This window comes from Rattus rattus, chromosome 17 (assembly GCF_011064425.1).
Source record: "Rattus rattus isolate New Zealand chromosome 17, Rrattus_CSIRO_v1, whole genome shotgun sequence".
Classification (NCBI taxonomy): domain Eukaryota; kingdom Metazoa; phylum Chordata; class Mammalia; order Rodentia; family Muridae; genus Rattus; species Rattus rattus.
The window spans coordinates 45,448,974-45,468,786 of NC_046170.1; the positions used below are offsets into that span (position 1 = coordinate 45,448,974).

The 19,813-nt window shown below is 48.8% G+C and overlaps 1 protein-coding gene across 1 annotated transcript in view; it reads left to right on the top strand.

Annotated features, from left to right (window-relative positions):
• Nucleotides 1–14,048, top strand: part of Map3k21 (mitogen-activated protein kinase kinase kinase 21) — a 33,222-nt gene extending 19,174 nt beyond the window's left edge. Inside the window, exons 5-10 of the mRNA XM_032887771.1 lie at nucleotides 1,404–1,644; nucleotides 3,676–3,798; nucleotides 4,962–5,112; nucleotides 6,495–6,592; nucleotides 8,198–8,953; nucleotides 11,245–14,048. Of these exons, the coding sequence (XP_032743662.1) occupies nucleotides 1,404–1,644; nucleotides 3,676–3,798; nucleotides 4,962–5,112; nucleotides 6,495–6,592; nucleotides 8,198–8,953; nucleotides 11,245–11,609 (1,734 nt within the window). The 3' untranslated portion in view covers nucleotides 11,610–14,048. The remainder of the gene's footprint in view (nucleotides 1–1,403; nucleotides 1,645–3,675; nucleotides 3,799–4,961; nucleotides 5,113–6,494; nucleotides 6,593–8,197; nucleotides 8,954–11,244) is intronic.
• The last annotated feature ends 5,765 nt before the right edge of the window (nucleotides 14,049–19,813 follow it).

Genomic DNA, 19,813 nt, shown 5'->3' on the forward strand with positions numbered 1-19,813 from the left:
GCACAGCACACACATGCTCACATCACAGTACACAGATGATCACCGCACAGCATACACATGCTCACATTACAGAACACACATGAAGTCTGCAGGAGTATGAACATTAGTCATAACATGTAACTACGAGTATTATCCTTTAACTTGCTGGGTTGTAACTGTAGACTGTATTGTGAAATGGGTCGTTCACAAGGCTAGGGATGCAGCTTGGTTGGTAGAGGGTTGGCCTGGGGTTCAAGATGCCCTGGGTTCTATCCCGGAACCTCATAAACCTGAGAGTGTGAACAGGAGCTTGTTCCTCAGAGCATTCACCAGGTAGAGGCAGGAGGAGGAGAAGTTCCAGGTTATCCGTGGAAACTCGCTGAGCTTGAGGCCAGCCTGAGCTACAGAGACCAGGACTCAAGCATAAATAAGTAAATTAGGTCACTCACAGATGTTCTTTGTTGATGACTATTGATGTAAGATTGATATGTTAGTTCAGTGGTCTGCAGCCTTCCTAAATAAAGTTCTTTTTCCATTAATCTATTTACGTATTTACTTTACATCCAGATCACAGCCCCCTTCCTCCAGGCCCCTCTCCTGTCGCCCCCCCCCTTCCCCTTCATCTCTGAGGATTGGGAGGTCCCCCTGGGTATCACCCCATCCTGGCACCTAAAGTCACTGTAGGACTAGGCACATCCTCTCCACTGGAGGCAAGCCCAGTTAGGAGAACAGGATCCACAGGTAGACAACAGTTTCAGGGACAGCCCCCATCCGCTGTTAGGGGACCCACATAAATACAAATTTGCAGGGGCCCTGGGTGGAGCCTTTGTACTCTTTGGCTGGTTGAGCCTCTGGGAGCCCCTGAGGGTCTAGGTTAGTTGTCTGTGTTGATCTTCTTGTGGAATTCCTATCCCTCTGGACTCCTCAATCTTGTGGTTCCCCCAACCACAAGACTCCCCAAGCTCTATCTAATATTTGGCCGTGGCTGACTGCATCTGTTTTAGTCAACTGCTGGGTGGAGCCTCTCTGGAGACAGTTATCCTAGGCTCCTGTTTGCAAGCATAATAGAGTATCCTTAGTTCTCTATGCTGTGGTGTCCCCAACCATAAAATTATTTTGTTGCTTCTTTATGACTGTAATTTTGCTAATCTTATAAATTGTGATGTAAATATCGAATATTCAAGAGGTCTGAAATTTGACCCATAGGTTGAGAACCGGTGTGTTACCCACTCATAAAGGCTAGATGTGAACGCCTTTCCCTGTCAGGAACTAACAGAGGAGAAGGGACCTGGCATTGGCTTCCCCTAGGTTAATAATAGGCTAGGCTACCGGCAGCCATCTTGGGTGCAGTGCGCTCACTGTGAGGGCCTCTGGGAGCAGTTCAGGAAGCCCATGTTGATCTCCTTTTGGGCCTGACTTTGCAGGAGCTGCGTTCCCGAGAGGAAGAGCTAAGTCGAGCTGCCTTGCAACAGAAATCGCAGGAACTGCTGCTCAGACGCCGGGAGCAGCAGCTCGCAGAGCGTGAGATCGACGTGCTGGAGCGCGAGCTGAACGTGCTCATCTTCCAGCTGAGCCAGGAGGCGCCGCACGTGAAGAAGAGGAAGGGGAGGTTCAGGAGGGGCCGGCTCAGGCTCAAAGACGGCCACCGCATCAGCCTGCCTTCAGGTTTGTGCCTTCAGGACCGGGGAGACAGAAGTTGGGTGCTGTCGTTGCGTCTGAATATTTGTCTCTCAGCATGGAGCGTCAGAGATGGGTGTCTGGACTCACCTAAGAGGCAAACCGCTGGGCATGTCTGTGAAGGAATTTCGATATTAACTGGGAAGGCACACCCTAGTTGTGAGTGACGCTGTTAACCAGGCGGAGTAAAAAGGAGAACCGCTCCTTTGTCATAGTTAATATTTGTGCTGTGTCCTGGGTGTACTGCGGCAGTTAACACGTATGGGTTCCTAAACTCATACGGGGAAACGACTAACAGAACTCAGTCAGAACCCTCACATCCCGAATTCCTAAGGGCAGCCCCTTGCTCAGCTGATGCGTTTTTTGAGGCAGAATTCAAATAATTGACTAATTTTTTTGTAAGATTCTCAAAAAAAAAAAAAAATCCTGGACTTTCCAGCATTTGGTATTTCCCTTTCTGAAAACAAAGAGGACATTTCAGCTACATTTTTATTTCTTTCTGGCACCCGATACAAGATTTCAGTTAAAGAGGACCCAAGCATCTGCTGCTGTGAGGACTTCAATTACGGAGAGGCTTTAGCATGCAGTAGCCCCCTTTGACCACAGGATGGCGGCACAGGTTGCAATTCTGGCCCAGGATTGTGACCACCTGCTGGCGTTTGGCGCCTTCACCCTTAGTATGTGCGTGTGTGTGCAGACACACAACCACGTGCACAGACACACTCTTACCTGTGCTGTACCCAGAACGGGGCAGCTTTGGTAATGAAGAAATAGCAAGGATTTCTGCCTTGTTTTCCCAAGAGAGATTTTGTTCTTGGCGTTTTCATCCGGCAGACATTCTTTGAGTTCTTGAATCGAGTGCTGTTGGAATGGCCAGAGATTCAGAAAGACTCACCGAGGGGTATAGATTGCCCTTCTTGGGGTCAACATAGCAAACTTCTTGGACTTTTATAGTATTCTGCTGACAATTCCCATGCTGCACTTGGGAAGTATACTTTGTATCGTTAATACTTTCTTCAGAATTTGTGGGAAAAAGCCTGGTGAAAGGGAAGCTTTGACGTGATGATGGGTTGAAGTCCCTCTGCCCTATGGCTCTTTTGACATTGTATCCCAAGCATACATAAAATCAAAGTAAAGAGTTTCCGGTCTCCACCAGTTGGTACAGGCTCCGAAGCAGCACATTTTAATTTACACCTAAATCAGAGGGAACAAAACCCAATGAAGTCCAGTTGTTTGTGTGTGTGTGTGTGTGTGTGTGTGTGTGTGTGTATGTATGTGTGTGTGTGCATGATATATATCATATCATGTCAGCCAGGAAGGAGAGAGAGAGAGCAAAGAGAGAGAGAGAGAGAGAGAGAGAGAGAGAGAGAGAGAGAGAGAGGGAGGAGAGAGCACAGGAGAGCAGAAGTGAGTTTTTAACCTCTCAATGCCCTCCCCCAGTGACATACCTTCCTCTGGGAAGGCCTTGCCTCCCATATCTATCCAAACAGCCTCACCAACTGAGGGCCAGGTATGCAAAGGCCGGGAGCTTTGCCACACAGTAATGTAATGTAATTTTGTATCTTTTAGACACTGATACCCTGGGTTCTAGACTGAGCCAACTTGGCTTGGATAATCATTCTACCTCTCTCTTGCCCTGTTCCCCAGGCCTGCAGCACCAACAGAAAGGAAACTTTAGCACAGGAAGTGTCTGTGGCTGCACTGAGTCACCCTGACAAAGGTGATGGTTAGATCCACTGCAGCAGGTGGCCAGCATCATCTCAGGGAGCTCAAGGCAGGGACGTGGAGCAGCCAGCCATATCCACAGTCACAGAGCAGAGGGAAATGAACACACACCTCCTTGTGCCTAACAGAATAGTGTGCCACTGCCTGTTGAGTCTTGGAGAAGGGACACAAGGCCATGCTAAGAAACACGCTCAGGAATTAGTCTACGTGGCTGAAAGAGTTGCTGTCTGGTTATGAAAAGACTTGGAGGAAAATAATGAAAATCCCTGAAAAGCTGGTTCTTTTCCTTTTCAGATTTCCAGCACAAGATCACAGTGCAGGCTTCCCCAACCCTGGACAAGCGCCGGAGCTCAGACAGCGGACTGTGCAGCCCACCTGGCAGCCCCCTGATGCTCCCCCGCCTCCGGGCGATTCAGTGTGAGCTTTCAGCCCTTCACCTAGTGTGGTCACAAAGAATGGGTGTGGGTCTGTGTGAAGAGGGGGTGGTGAGCAAACAGTGGTGAAGACGTGGAAAGAGCGGCCGGCCCCGAGGTGGGCTGTGGTGGCACACTCTGTAATCCTAGCACTTGGGGTAGAAGGAGGAAAACCAAAGGCAGCCTCAGCTGTATAAGGTGTTCAAGACCAGCCTAAGTCACAGGAAACCCTGTCTGAAAGAGAGGAAAAAAGAAATAAAAACCACAAAGAAGTTAGTGTTGGGTCTTAGGCCATTTGCTCTTGACCATAAATTTGACATCACGTCAATGCAGTGAAAAATGGAGGGAGGAGTCCAGGTCATTTGAAGACACTGTGACACCAGAGAGTATCATCTCTTCTGCTGAGGTGGTGGTAGATATGCTCAGGGGTAGAGCATTTGCTTACCTAAGTATAGGAGGCCCCCGAAGCAACTCATTCAGGAACTTAACCTGCCTCCAGAACCAATGTAAAGAAGATGTGTTTCCCTGTCTACAAAAGTCCTATTTCTAAAAGGCAAATGTCTGGACAAAATTTCGATGTCTGTCTCTGTGGAATTCCCCTCCATGTAAGCACGGAGAACCACACAAGTCTTAAAAACTTTAAAATTGTAAAAGTTTAACAGTGATTGTAGACCAGGCTGGCCTTGAACTCAGAGAGTTACTGCCTCCCGAGTGCTGGGATTAAAGGCGTGTGCCACCGTGCCCAACACTAGTCACACCGATTTAAAGGAATCTGTGTGTGTGTGTGTGTGTGTGTGTGTGTGTGTGTGTGTGTGCGTGTACAGTGTATGTCCATGCATGTGTTCAAGTATCACAGAGAGGGTGGAAACTGGAGATTGGGCTCAGATGTGGGTCCCCAGCTCTCACCTTCTTTGAGACTGGTTCCCAGACCTGTTGGCCGGTAGCCTGCAGATTCTCCTGTCTTTATACTTCTGGTACATTCCTTTGTTCTTAGCTACCTCCCAACCCCCAATACAAAATTCAGTTCTCCAACTGTTCTGTCAGGAGCCTTCACTCCGTCTAGAGCCTGCATGGATTCTGGGGGCTCTCTAATAAAATCAGAAGAGCCTGCATGGATTCTGGGGGCTCTTTAGTAAAACCAGAAGTAACAGTGGCTTTCCTGTGTAGTAACTTCGGATGAGAGCAGTAAAACCCGGGGAAGGAACGTGGTCTTCCGACATGAAGACTTTGAAGTCGTGAAAAGGAATTTCAAGAGAAAAGGTTGTACGTGGGGACCAAGCTCCATCCAAACGAAGGAAAGACCAGAAGGGCGAGAGCGGTAAGGGTGTGAAGAGGGGGCACATGACCTATGGCACTGGGTACACGGCACACACCCGGGTTAGTAGTGCTACTGTACATGCGACCATGCTGCTTAACCTGCCTCTTGGGAAGCAATTAGATTGATGCAGAGACAGCTGGATATTAACGTCTGCAGCAGGTTGAGCTGACATCATGAAATAATGATTAGCTCAGTACATAATTTGGCATCTGTGTGTGTCACTTCATAATTTGCATATGGGGATGTTTATGGAGAGATTGCTCAATCCTGCAGAGGACCAAAGTTTGATTCCCAGCACCAACATGGTAGCTCATAGCCACCCCTGTCTCCAGTTACAGGGGTTCCATCACCCTCTTCCACCACTGTGGGCACCAGGCACCCATGTGATGTGCATGCATTTGTTTGGGCAAAACACTTATAAATAAATCTAAAATATTTGTAAAAGATTTTATTAGGTCTTTAAAATTCTGAAGCACAAAGGGATATTCTCTTTACATCTTTAAAAATACTGCTGGTGGGCTGAGGTGTTGGGCAGATGATGTCCTTGTCTGGCAAGCAAGCGATCCCAAGTTCAATCCCCAGCACTCATGTAAAAGCTGGGCAGGCATGGCAGCCATCTGTAGCCTTAGACCATCAAGACCTTAGACTCAGACTTCATGGCACTAAGGGAGAGGGTCCCATGGGTCTAAGAAAGACCTTTTAAGGAAGACTTAGAAGAGACAAGGAACCTCTAGGGCAAACTGGCTTGGTACTCTAGCCAGAACTGAGAGACCCTGCCTCAATATAATAATAGACAGCAATTGGGGAAGATGTACAACATCATCTTCTGTTCTCCTTATGTGTGTACACACTCGCATGCATGCACACACATGCATGCACAGAAACGTATACATGCACACATGCACAATCACACCCACTCATACACACATGCATGTGCACACATGCACATAGGCACACACAAGCAAGCACACACATGCATTCACAAACACACATGCGCACACACATGCATGTATGCACAGAAACACATTCACGCACATACTCACAGACACGCATACACATGCACACACATGCATACATATGTGTGTACGAACACACATGCACACATGCACAAACACAAGCACACACCTGCACGCATGAACACATGCACCCCACACACACACACATGCACAGAAACACATGTACACAGGCACACAAACACACAGGCATGCACATAAACACACAGGCACATAGACACACAGACACACACACACACACAGACACACACACACACACACACACACACACCCCTTACATATACCAAAACCTTTATGCCTAGCATGTATCTGCTGCTTCTGAGTGTCTTGAAGTTCCACTATGTGAACACAAATGTCTTTCTCTCATAGGGTCAGACCTCTCTCAGATGGCAACAGCCCTTGGTCGTCTCTTTTAATAAAAAGCCAGAAAACCACACCCTTGGCTTCACTGTTTGTGGACCAGCCAGGTAACTGTGTCTCAAGAGGCAGATGTGTTGGGATGCTCTCAACTTTCGGGGCTCTGAATTACCTCGTGTGGCCCTTAAGGTTGCTGAAAGGATGTCAGCAGGTCCTTTAGAGCATTACTTAAGCCCAGAGGTTACTTTGCATCCAGACTTCATGGCCCTAAGGAAATGGGTTCCCCAAGTTTGGAGGAGATAGAGTTCACAGCTCCACGTCTTACCAGAAAAAGCTGGTATCTCACTTAACCATGTAGACCTGGTGAATTTGGCGTAGAAATTGACCAGATGAAGGATGGGCTGGGGCTGTGTTCTGTGTAGAATGAGTTCAAGACATAAATTTTTGAAAACCTTCAGAGACGGCTGTTAGCATGAAGAACTGGTCTTTTCTGCCTGAGTGTTTCCGATGGCCTTTCACACTGTGGTGAAACTGGAGGTGCGGGTGGTGGGCGTGTTCTGCGTGCTGTGCTCTCTCTCATTGTCCCTTCCTCTGGAGGGACCCCTTCGGTAAGCAAGGGATTGGAATGGCAGTGCCACAGCATCAGGGTTATTAGTGGAGGGAAGGGAGCTCCATGAGCAGAGGGCCTCTTGGGAAATGCAGGCTCCATGAGCAGAGGTCCTCATGGGAAATGCAGGCCTGTGTTTAGAGAAACCAGTGTGCTGTCTTGTAGAGAGTGGCTTTCCTGATGAGAGTGGCCATCTAGAAGACAGTGGGTTTACGTGCCAGAGGACGCCACTCTGGAGAACCAGGGAGGTCTGCTGTGTCATATGGTGGAGCTCAGCACAAGGTGGCTGTTGCTACTGCTGCATGCATGCAGGAGGGCTTCACCCTCTTCCTTAGCTACTGCACTTGCTGACCCTCACCCTCCTCCTTGACTTGGTGACCCCCAGAGGGCTCCGGCCTCCTTGAAGAATCACCTCCCCACACTTCTATAGCAATAGCTCCAGTCTGGGGACAGGTCCGTCACACAGCAGCACTCTGGCTCCTTCTTTGGACTTTTGGTTTTGCCCCAGGTTGGGCAAGAACTTGGGTGTTTTAATTGCCTCTGGGTTGGGTGCTACACTTGAGAACCCACCGGGTGCTGTGTAGCAGTCCTGGGTGCAAAGTGAGAGTGGGATGGGGATGTGCACTTTGGTGAAGCGATACAATGTGTACGTTTTGTGGAATGGGGTGGGTGTGCACGCACATGTGTGTATTGGTGTGTGTGTGTGTGTGCATACATGTGTGTATTGGTGTATGTGCAGGTGTGTGTATGAGTGCAAATCTGTGTTTGTGTGTGCATGAGTGTGTGCACAAGTGTGTGCATGCATGTGTGTGTTGGTGCATATGTGTGTTTCTATCTTGGTGCTTCTGTTTCCACACTGATTTCTGTCATCACTGCTGATGAGGGACATTTTCCTAAAGGCAGGAAGCACTGATAACTTTCACACAAGCCTTGGGTGCCTGTGTCCCAGGGCTCTGGGCTCTACTCACCAGAGTTCTGCTACTGAAAGATCTGTGCATGTTCTGTGCAGTGTGGCGACTCCTGGGTTCTAGGGTGTTGGTGCACAGTTTCAGTGGTGGTGTTTGCCCTGCAATCGTTCTGCAGTGTTTATGTTTGTCCCTCTGTTTAGGATCCTGTGAAGAGCAGAAACTTGTCCCTGACGGATTAGAACATAAAAAACCAAAGCAAACGAAGTCCCCTGGCCAGGCCTACGTTGGTCTACCTCTTTGCAAAGACAGCCAGAGAGAAGACTCATTAGAGGCTGAGAGTCGGGAGGAGGGACCCTCTAAAGGGTCCATGGTGAACAGTGTGGGCGCACCCTTCCTGAAGAAGAAAACGGAGTCAGCTCTGTGTGAGTGTGGGGTGCTGCTGGCATCAATGGCTTTGGGACTAGATGTCAGGAAACTACATGGAGCCCAGGCCCCCACAAAACCATCACCCAAGGATGAAAAGAAGGGAGAGGGCGCTGTCCAACCGGTCTCCAGGTGCCAAACAAGTTCCAGTCCACTTCTGAGGCAGCCATCTGTGGGCAGGGCACCCAGTGATGGCTCCACTCTCCTGCCAAGTGCCACAAGTCTCCTCTCAAAGTCTTCTCTCTCCATGAAGCGTTTGCTACAGGCTGGTGAGGAGGAGGCACCGTTGGGGAGCACTCAGGTCTCCTGTGGTCCCACGATGATCACCCCAGATCCTAGTTCTGCCGCACCAGAGAGCAGCTGTGAACTCACCCCTGGACTGAGACTTAAGGCTGACTGTGGTGTGTTGAGAAGCATGCCACCTGCCATCCTGGAGCAGACAGGGGAGAGACTGCCAGCCTGTTCTACTGCAGGAGACAAAGAATGCCACCTTGTGCAGATGGGATCTGACGAAACTCCTTTCCGGCCCCAAAGTAGGTGGTAACAGTTGGGTGACAGCGGAAAGGACATTGCAGAGGGAGGAATGGTGTGGACTACACAAGCGGGTTTCCCCTTCTCTAGTGATTTCAATTAATAATTAGCTCAAGTAGCACTTGAGTATTATCCTTCTGCTGTAATTTTATTATCACTAGAGCATGGATTCTGAAACGAGGATAGTCCGGGACCTAGTAACTTCAGATTGTAGGATCGCATATGTGCAAACCATGCGACTAATGACACATGGGGCCAGAGATGGGTCACAAGCCCAAATCCCAGCAAAAAGACAGTAGAAGAGTAGACCACGGACCCGAACCACAGCCACCAACCCCAACAATAAAACACTCAACCCACACTGAACCCTAACCCTAAATACTAACCTTAATCCTAACCCTAACCCTAACGCTAACCCTAACTTCAACAATAAAACACTCACCCCACACTGAGCCCTAAACACTAACCCCAACCCTAACCTAAACACCACCTTAACCCTAAATGTTAACCTCTAACTTAAACACAAACCCCAGTCCTGCCTCTAATACCTGACTACAAACCCTAATCCTAACCATCTAACCTGAATGCTAACCGAAAGCTGTCTTCAGGCTTCCCCGAGACATTCTGGCGTCACATGCTGTGGCTGTGTCGGTCCTTGTCATGTCCGTAAGGTTGCTGTGTAAAGCTTGCAGCAAGAGTAGCTTAAGCATGAGGCCATCTTTCCCCACTGTGCTGAGGGCAGAAGTTGCAGCAAGAATGTAGGCAGGGCTGGGTCTTCCTGAGGCCTCTCTGCGGGGCTTGCCCACTCCCTCTCCCTATATCCTGACATGGTGGTTCTTCTGGGTGTTTGTGTCTGAATCCTATAAGGCCCGCAGTCAGACTACACTAGGACCTGCTCACGTGAACTTATTTTAACTTAACCACCTGTGGGGACCCATCTCTAGGGCTGGGGAAACATCTCAGTAAGTAAAATGTTTGCTGTGCACATAACAGGACTCAAAATTCAATCCCCAAAATCCATATCAAAAGCTGAGTGTGCTAGTGCACACCTGTAATCACACCATTGAGGTGCCTGGGGCTTGCTGGCCAACCAGTCTAGCCACTTCATCGAATCCAAGGCCACTGAGAGACCAGGTCTCTGAAAATAGGTGGACATGCCTTGGGGTGACTGACTTTAAACCACCTACCTTGCACTGATGTTGCACATGCATGCACACATGTGTGCGTGTATACACACATGCATATACACATACATAGAGACATACACAGACACACACCACATACACATACATGATAAACATAGACACACACATGACACAAGACACAGACATACATAGACATACACATGACATACAGACAAATGTATACATGCACTTGAGTTCATATACACATGCATGCATACACACACACCATATACATGACACACAGACACATAGACACACAAGACACAGACACATACATGACACAGACATATGGATACATGTACTTGAGTGCATACACACATTCATGCACACACACAGACATACACACATCCCACATATGCACACATGATACACACACATGACACACAGAAACATACACATACAACACACAGACACATAGACATACAACACACAGACACATGGATACATGTACTTGAGTGCATATACACATTCATATACATACACACAGACATACACACATACCACATAATACACACACATGATACACAAATACGTACATACATGTGTGTATACACATGTACACCCACATATGCACACACATACACATATGTGCACACATGGAGACACATGCACAAGTCATGGTGATGGCAGTTAACTGTGTAAACACTAATGCTCAGGTTTGCTGCATGTGACCTTGGGCACATCACTGTAACATGTTTGTCTACTGTTAACCTATGTCACCTCTCCTCTAGTTAGGAGTGGGGTACAAACCAGTGAACAGGTACTTCTGTGACTCACTCCTTTTGTATGTGGAGGTAGTTACATTGATGTCCTACACGTATTCTCTGAAGCTATGGCTGTGGAAAGCCATTTGAGCTGGGCATGGTGGCTCCTGTCCGACATCCTAGATGTGAAGTGGGTGAAGTGGGTGGGAGAATTTCCCTGGGTCTAATGTCATAGCTTCACTAGGGATACACACGCCGGTGGCTGGGGATGGTTTGCATAATTACGTTGTTGAAACTCGAGGTAGCATCCTTATCTGCTTGGATTGTCACTGTCTTTCTCATCACTCACTGTTTTGGAAGTCTGTCTTCTCGCACACTGTCTGACTTGGCTTTCTTCACCCTCAGGTGCTCCTGGAGACTATGGGCCACCACACTCTCCCTCCCCTGCACCTCAAACAGACCTGGCCAGCCAGGACTCTCCTGTGCGACCTCAAGGTGTTCTGGGCAAGTGCCAGGCATGCCCTGCCCCGCCACAAAGGCCACAGGCTGCTTCATTGAGGACAACACCTCCAGCTGCCTGGGCCTGTGACAAGGACCATGCGGTGCCAGCCTTTGCCTGTTTTCTTGGTGCTCAAGAGAGAAGCAGGTGCCAGGTTCTGGACACCGGCTTAGAAGGTCAAAACAAGGACCGTGCCATGCCCTTGTGTCGAGTGAAGAGCGTGATGTGTCAACCGTCCATCTACGCCCTGGAGAAAGACTTTCTGACCTGATGACCTCTGCCTTCCCGCCATTATCATTTGATGCGGTCACACGGAGGCACCGCGCTCCTTGTGCTATGTTTCGGACGCGTGGCCTATGATGCTAGAGGCGGATGCTGACACAGTGGCTTCAAATACACAGAGGTCCGAATGACTGTCCGCGGAGGTGGGGTCATCCAAGCCAGTTTCTCTGCTTCAGTCTTTCCTGTCTCCTGCCCGCGAGCGGGCACGCACACGGCAAAACTGCAGTGACTGGTCTTCTCTTCCTGCCTTCATCTTTTTTCTCTTTTTCTTGTCCTTTTGGGGTTTTATTTGTTGTCTGCTTTTACACAGCAGAAAGCCAAGACGTAGCTACTCACTTCTCAGCAGTAACAATGTGATGAAAAGCAAGCGTTTATTTACGGAGGGGGGTGGGAAAGGTCCTACTGTCTGGGGGTAATGCAGAGTCCTATTTAAACTGCCCAGAGGAAATAGTAGCCTTGTAATGTGGAAGTGTGTCCAGTTCACTCCTGAGGTACACAAGGATAGCCCTCTTCCAGGAGGATATAACCTATAAACGCTTTATTGAGGCTCAAAGAGATGGCTCAACACTGATGCATGCATATAGCTCTTTTGGAGGACCTAGGTTCAATTCCTGGCACCCATGTCAGACGGCGCGTGCACACACACACACACACACACACACACACACACACACACACACACTTGAAAGTTAAAATATTTTAAAGGTTTTATTGAATGTAACTATATTGTCATTTTTGTATCAGGCAACCAAAATGCCCTAGAACAACTTAAAGAGAGGAACTATTTACTTTGCTCGTGGTTTCGGAGGGATCAGTGCAACCGTGGGAAGGGCCTGTTGGGGTATCTTCTCAACATGGTGGGCAGGAAGCGGGAGAAAAGAAGAAATTAGGGCAAGCTACAGCCCCGGGGCACTCTCTCACTGAACTTGTTCTCCTGTTTCTATAACCTCCCAAAGCAGCACTCCTACGTGAAGACCAAACAAATAGAGCCCGGATGTTTCAGATTCAGACCTTAGCAGTAACTGCCGAGCATCACTGATACCAGGCACTAATAGTTGGCACCCTGCACAAGGTCGCTCTACTGGTTTCCCTGCAGAAATGGCTCAGTAGTAGCCAGAAGTGGGGGAGTTTCTTCATGTTCTAGAAGCCTTTAAAAATGTAATGATCCATGGCCAGCTACCTTTGAAGAGCCCACGCACCATGAACATACATGTTGTGTGGTCTTATCTCTCCCTGAACCAGCAGTTTTGCCAACACTAACAATACTACCTGTGCAAGAGACAGCAGGACTATCAGGATTTCTAGTCAGCTTTTCACACCTCCATTTAATCTGAGCCAGCGGGGTCATCTGTGGGGGTGGGCGGGCATGACGGGAAGCCGCAGGTGAATTCTGGAAGTGACTTTAGATAGCAGATGGGATTGGAACCAACTTAAAGCTATTCGTGAATCACTTCCGTAACTTCACAGAGAGGGCGCCGTATCGCTGGGACTGGGTGACTCTTTAGGAGCTCAGTGTCCTTGTCTGGGCTTCTTGAGTACTGTGATCCCCTTCTGTGGCTGAAACGTAGTTATCTGTGAGGCAGATAGTAAATACTTAAAGTCCGAGACAGTAGGAAACTAAATTACCAGTAGCCCTTCATGTTTTATTTAACATTGTATCTTGGTTGACCGATAATAGCAGAAGTTCAAAGGGGATTCAATCAGGTACGATGACATCTCAGTCACATACAGGTTTGTCTGCGGGTGACCTGAGAGGAGGTAGGTTTCAGACGCTTGGAGCAAAACCTCAGGCTTTCACCAGACTTCCTGTGTTGTTTCCAGTCTGCGATTCTGCCTCACTTCAGTAGCCATTAAGTGGTGTGACAGGGATATAGTTTGCTCAACATTGGTCACATCGGACAGACCGCTTGGCCTCTTCTTTCCAAGAGAAGCTAAAAGTAAAGGGCATGACCCAAATACCCTGTGCACGGAAAGAACATATATTGTGTTCAGTTTTGTTTCTGTCGCACTCCGGTGGAATGTGTGCATGACAGAGATGGTGAAATCAGACATGTCTGTCTATCCGTCATGTCCTCTCTCGCTCTGTGTCCCAGCCTCCCTTCTCTTTGTTTTGCCCAACTGTGATGAATTTAGAAAGGAAGCCATGCTACAATGATAACTACACCAGAAGGAGCCAATCTTACCCACTGCTGCTGCAGGTCTTCATGAAGGTTTTCACTGAGATCCCAGATTTTCTGTGTGTGCTAACGCACCTAGCAGAACCTGGATATTCATTTTCTGTAGACCTGGTTCCTGTGTAATCCATACTCTGCTTTTTCTGCCCACCGCAGAGACTAACAGCTGGATCTCGGATGGATGTGCTATACCCAGAAGGCTGTGGCTGACAAAAATGTTTACGTATGTTGTCTAGCTTTTTAATAAACTTTTTTTAAACAGCTCGTCTGTCAGTTTAGTGGCTCTGATGTCCTCCTTAATGGTCACAGTGGCTTGATTTGTATTCAGTGATGAGAGCATGCAGGGATGAGGCTTGCTGTGCAGATGCAGAGACCTGAGTTCCACCTCCAGACCCTTGCAAAACAGCAAATCCTGGTGATGTGCCCTTGTGGTCCCACAGAGAGGCGGGGACCTAGGGCTCACTGGACAGCCAGTCTAGGAAGTCCCAAGGCCAAGAGAGACACAGTGCCAAAAACCAAGGCAGACAGCCTCTGAGGTTAACACCTAAGGTTCATCTGTTTCTAAATGCACACACACACACACACACACACACACACACTTCTTTGTGCACATGTGTGTGATACACTCAAATTTAAGAAGAAACAAAAAATTTAAATCTAGTTACGTGGGGTACCTCTCCACAGCCACCAGCTTGGAGTTCTTAATCACTTCCTGGCTTCTCAGTGTTATCTCAGCTTGACCCAAGCTGGAACCGTCTGGAAGAGGAGCCTCAATTTGAAGGAAAGAGAAAAACCCCTCTATTACATTGGCCGGTAGGCAAGTCTGTGGGAACATCTCCCTGATTGATGTGGGAGGACCCAGGCCATCAAAGACAGTGCCACCCCTGGGCAGGTGGTCCTGGGTGCTATACGACAGGGCACTGAGCAAGTCCTGGACAGCTAGTTAGTAGACCCCCTCCATGGTGGCTGCTTTAGTTCCTGCTTCCAGGTTCCTGCTCGAGGCCCTGCCCTGACTTCCATCCATGATAGACTGTGCTTGGGAAGTGTAATAGTCCAAGCAAACCCTTTCCCCTTCCAAGTTGCTTTTGGTCGTGAAGTCTTACCACAGCACCAGACAGTAACCAGTCCACTTCTGAACAGGGGTTCGCCCGCTTTTATTTTCACCTGGCCCTAAACTGCTTAAAATTCCAGATTTATACCCTCCTATAACCCCTCCCCCCATCCATCTTCTCAGTTAAAAAAAGAAAAATGTGAGTCAGAGGCCTCCGGTATGGAAAACCCAGCACCACCACAGAGACATCTGTACGGCTAAGGATTGCCCAGAACCATCTGTAGGGTCTGCATGGATGACTGCCGCCTCGCTGGTAGAGAAACTGAGACTTAGGGCGATTAGGTAACTTGCACTCGAATCCTGCCTTGCTTTTCGGCCTCCAACCCATACATACAAGCCACGGGGGAGGGGGAGTCTGCTGGTTATTGGCTGGTTTTCGGTAAGTGCTACTGTTAATAACCGCCTCCAGGGGCAGCTCACAGAAAGCAGTGTGAACTCTGTGTGGACCCTGGAGGCCTCTGTGTGCCACCCTGAAAGCCTGACATTGGGTTGGCGTCTGCTGAGAAGAATTTCAGGCTTTGGTTTAGAGTTTGTACTCTTTTAGGGAGGGTCGTCCACAGAAAGGAAGCCCACAGGATATGCGTTTGAATATGACATTTTCTGGAAACCAGCTCGTAACATAGCTGACACTGCAAGTCTGAGTTCTGCAGGGCAGGCTACAGACCCGGGGAGGAATGGAGGTTACACAGTGGCATCTGCTCCAAATGTTCCCCACCCTGAGACTAGAGAGTGTGACTGTTCGGTACTGTATGTCACTGTGAGCAAACACTGGCTGAAGCACCCAAGGGAGGGTCTTGTTTGGGGGTCGAGGAAGGTATGGGGCCACTGTGGTTCAACCTTTGGCAGAGGGAGCTTGGAGAAGCTGGGCATCATGGCAGCAGGGTAAGCAGAGGGTAATGGCTGTTCCTGGTTGTCAGCTTGACTATATCTGGAATGAACTACAAGCCAGAACTGGAGGGCTCACCTGTGATCCAGATCTTGAGGCTGAGAGATACAAGTTTCTGACCTGGATCTTGGCACAGGGATCTTGAGGCATAGTGGCCATGAAAAGCTTAGGTCCAGGCAAGGTTGCACACAACTTTAATTCCAGGAGACTAAAGCAAGGAGATCTCTGAGTTTAAGGTCAGCTTGGTACAAAGCAAGTTCCAGATCCAGGCATGGTGGTACACACCTTCATCTGGGCCACACCTTTTGCTGCAGGCCTACATAAGGACATTGGAAAAAGGAAGATTGGTTCTTCCCCACCTGCTTGCATTTACTTGCCAGTGCTGTTGGAAGCTACTTCCACAGAAGACCAGCTGAAATGGCTACCCTCGTGGGACTAAGTGACTACTAGATGCTTGGATCTAGTTCCCATTCACAGTTGACCGTTGTTGGGGAGCTGGACTACAGACTGTAAGTTATCACGACAAACTCCCTTAATAGATAGAAACATTCCATAAGTTCTGTGACTCTAGAGAACCCTGACTAATACAAAGAGCAAAGCTAAAATCCCTTGGAACCTACCCCCCTCACCCGGCAGCCTACGTCAGCCAGCTGTGCCCATATCCAGAAGGCTCCACAGCTTTCCAAATGTTCAAACACACGAGCCTATGAAGGAACAGCTAGTCACTGACTGGCGCTGGACTTAGCCACTCTGTAACTCAGACTTACAGATTGTTAGTTCAAGTCCCCAAACCATCTGGGCTCTTGATGCTCTGAGGCCTCTGATAAAGGCACAGTCCTGGTGTGGGTCCAGCTCAGCACTATTTACAGCAGGACACAGGTGTTCCGAGTGGGAGACACTCAGGCTGGTGGCGGCACCCAGGTGTGCGTCACTGAGACCGAGCTCACCATCCCGGTCTGTCTCTGGAGTTTGCAGCTACTCATGGAATGCAAGCGTGATTCAAGCCCATCAACCTGGTAACACTGGTTTCTTCTCACCCAGATTCAAAGTTGCAAACCTGGAAACCGCTTTTGTATTGGGCTTTATGCTTTCTGTCCACGAGGTGGCGCCAAATACACGCGACTTCACAGACAAGGTAGCACAAGGGCCTGGGTGGAGAATCCACCCTTAGAAGCAAAAGGCTGAAGGGCAACAGGCCTTGGGGAAGGTGTGGGAGGGAGGGAAGAGGAGTCCTCCGCAGCACGTGTGTGGGGAGGGGAGCTTACACGGGTAGCTCAGCTGTGTGTCTGCTGCAAACAGAGTGTGGTTTTAAAACTATGGGATGTAGGGGCTGGGGATTTAGCTCAGTGGTAGTGGCTTACCTAGGAAGCGCAAGGCCCTGGGTTCGTCCCCAGCTCTGAAAAAAGAACCAAAAAAAAAAAAAAAAAAAAAAAAAAACTATGGGATGTGGTTGATTCCTCTGTCTCCTGTGTGAGATACGTGTCGACCCAGGATCCCGCTAAGACCCGGGATCTCGTTAATAAAGCTACCTCGTGCTTTTACATCAAAAAACAAAAAAAAAAAAAAAACAAAAAAAAAAACAAAAAAACAAAACAAAACAAAACAAAACTATGGGATGTGTGTGGAGGTTCAAGGACAGCCTCAGGGTTTGTTCTTTAGGAGACGTCCCTCTTGGTTCTTTGAAATGATTCTCATGGGCTGGAACTCACCAAGTAGGACTAGCTGGACTGGCCAGCGAACCCCCAGAGATGCACTTGTCTTTGCCTCTCTGCTGCTGGGATTACAAGTGTGCATCACCAGGTCTAGGTTTTTGAAATGTCCTGTCTGGGGAATGAACTCAGGTTCCCTGGGCTTTCAAGGTGGGCACTTTAGCAACTGAGCTATGACCCCGGCTGAGGTGCACAGCTTTTAAAACCACACTGTCTTAAACCCTCTTGTTGCATTCTGTAACTACACACAGGACAAGAGGCTCCTTGGACCTGTCCCAAGTACTCGGTCAATCCGGACCTCTCAAGGCCTAGAATTTTCCATCCCCTTCAGTCTGTGGAGACCTGTGGACCTGCAGTCCAGCCTTTAAACTATCTCCTTCCCAAATCACTTCTTGTACTTAAAGACATAGGCTTCTCTTCTCCTCTCCCCTCCCCTCCCTTCCCCTCCCCCCCCCTCTCTCTCATTTCTTTTCCGTTTTGACAACTAATGAACATAGTACAGGATTTGGAACAAATCAGGGACAGAAGAGAACTGCCACGACCCACAGGTGAGCAGTTCCACAAAGCCTGCAGCTGAAGTCAGGTCAGGTAACCTAAGAGACTGGATCTGTGGGCCGGGTGTTACTAAGGAGAGAAGACCGGGCACCCCCACCTCCTCCCCTCACAGATCACATTGTGTAGCAGAGTCATAGCTCACATTGTGTAGCAGAGTCGGCTACTGCCGGAGGACAATAAAAGAGATACATTCTCACTTGCTGGGAGGGCAGACAGCGGTCACAATGGATACAAAGAAGAGGAGCAGAGAGAAGCGAGCTCTGCCTTGGCCTTCCGGTCGCAGGTCACTGGAGCCACCTGTGGCTGGCTGTGGTCTCGGGTTTGACTAGGAAGAATGGCACAGAATGACAGCCATGTTCTAGGCATGTTTCTATTTGCCCACACCCACTAGGCTTTCCTTTTAAATGGAGGGCATTTTACCCAACGTTCACCACATGCCTCTCGGTGCCGGACAGCCAGGGCCACACCACCACTAGCTGAGTAAGCTGGCTCTATCGGTCATTGTATTGCCACCAGGTAAAGCCTCCAGCGCCAGGAACTGGCTACATCCTGTCCAGTCGTCGGCCAAAGGGGGTCTCATAGACACTTCTCTGAACATCACAGGGCATTAGCAGGGCCCCTGGTTGCTGTCTACAACCTGATGGTAAGACAGTAGTGCTAAAGACAGCATTTACTCAAGTCGCTGGATTTGCAAAAGTCAATCTGCTGCCTGACTAGCAGCCTCACTTAGTAGCATTCACACACCGGGACGGTGTCTGCATGACACTAGAGGAGAGAAGTAGTAATCTTTGTCACCCCGCTCGTGACATATGCTGGTGCAATAGCGAAACAAATTTTGTGTGAGCAACCAGTCGCTCTTTGATTGGACTTAAGGCCCACTTCCTGTGGAGTGGAGCCCATATCTGACACTGTTAAAGGGGCCAAGAACCCAAGACTGTACAGGGTGTGTGTGCAAGGGACAGCCTGTCACTACCACTCTGTTAAAGAAACAATAACATGACCCCTAACGACACACTCATACTCACAGATTGGTGCCTCTCTCCACTCCCCCCCCTCAGAGAAGCCTCTTCTTGCTGTAGGTGGGAATTAACACAGGGACCCACAACTGGGCAGTGTGTAGACTTTGGGACACTCAGTCCTGAATGGGATATCTTTATCAGTCCCCTGCCCTACAGTTCAGGGATTTATGTGGAAGAAGGGGCAGAAAGATAATAAAAGCCAGACGTACTTGGTGGCTCTAAAAAAAAAAAACAAAACAAAACCAGTCTTCCAGACACAGCAGGGCCGATGCACGTGAGCGCTCACAGAGACTGTGGCAGCATGTGTAGGACCTGTACAGTTTCGAGCCGGAGGGGGTCCCAGCACTGAGAGGTAAGTGGACACAGGGTCCCACCTCAGCCAAGGTTCTATGTGCAACTGATACCTGCTGGCCCATCACCCATGCCTTCGCTTTCGCTTACAGACTGCGATTCCTACAGATTTCTACAGATTCCTCTCTTTGTTGTAATGTCTGACACCAGCAGCCAAAATCATCTTAGGTTCCAACGTATCCTTTCTCCTCCCACTCAGAGGCCAGGACTCAGTCCATTATTATTTTTTTTTTCAACATGAAAAGCGTAAGAAGGGAACTCTATTGATGATTTCATCGAATCACACAATTTACCATGGACAGTCTTGGTGGCGTGTGTGTGTGTGTGTGTGTGTGTGTGTGTGTGTGTGTGTGTGTGTGAGAGAGAGAGAGAGAGAGAGAGAGAGAGA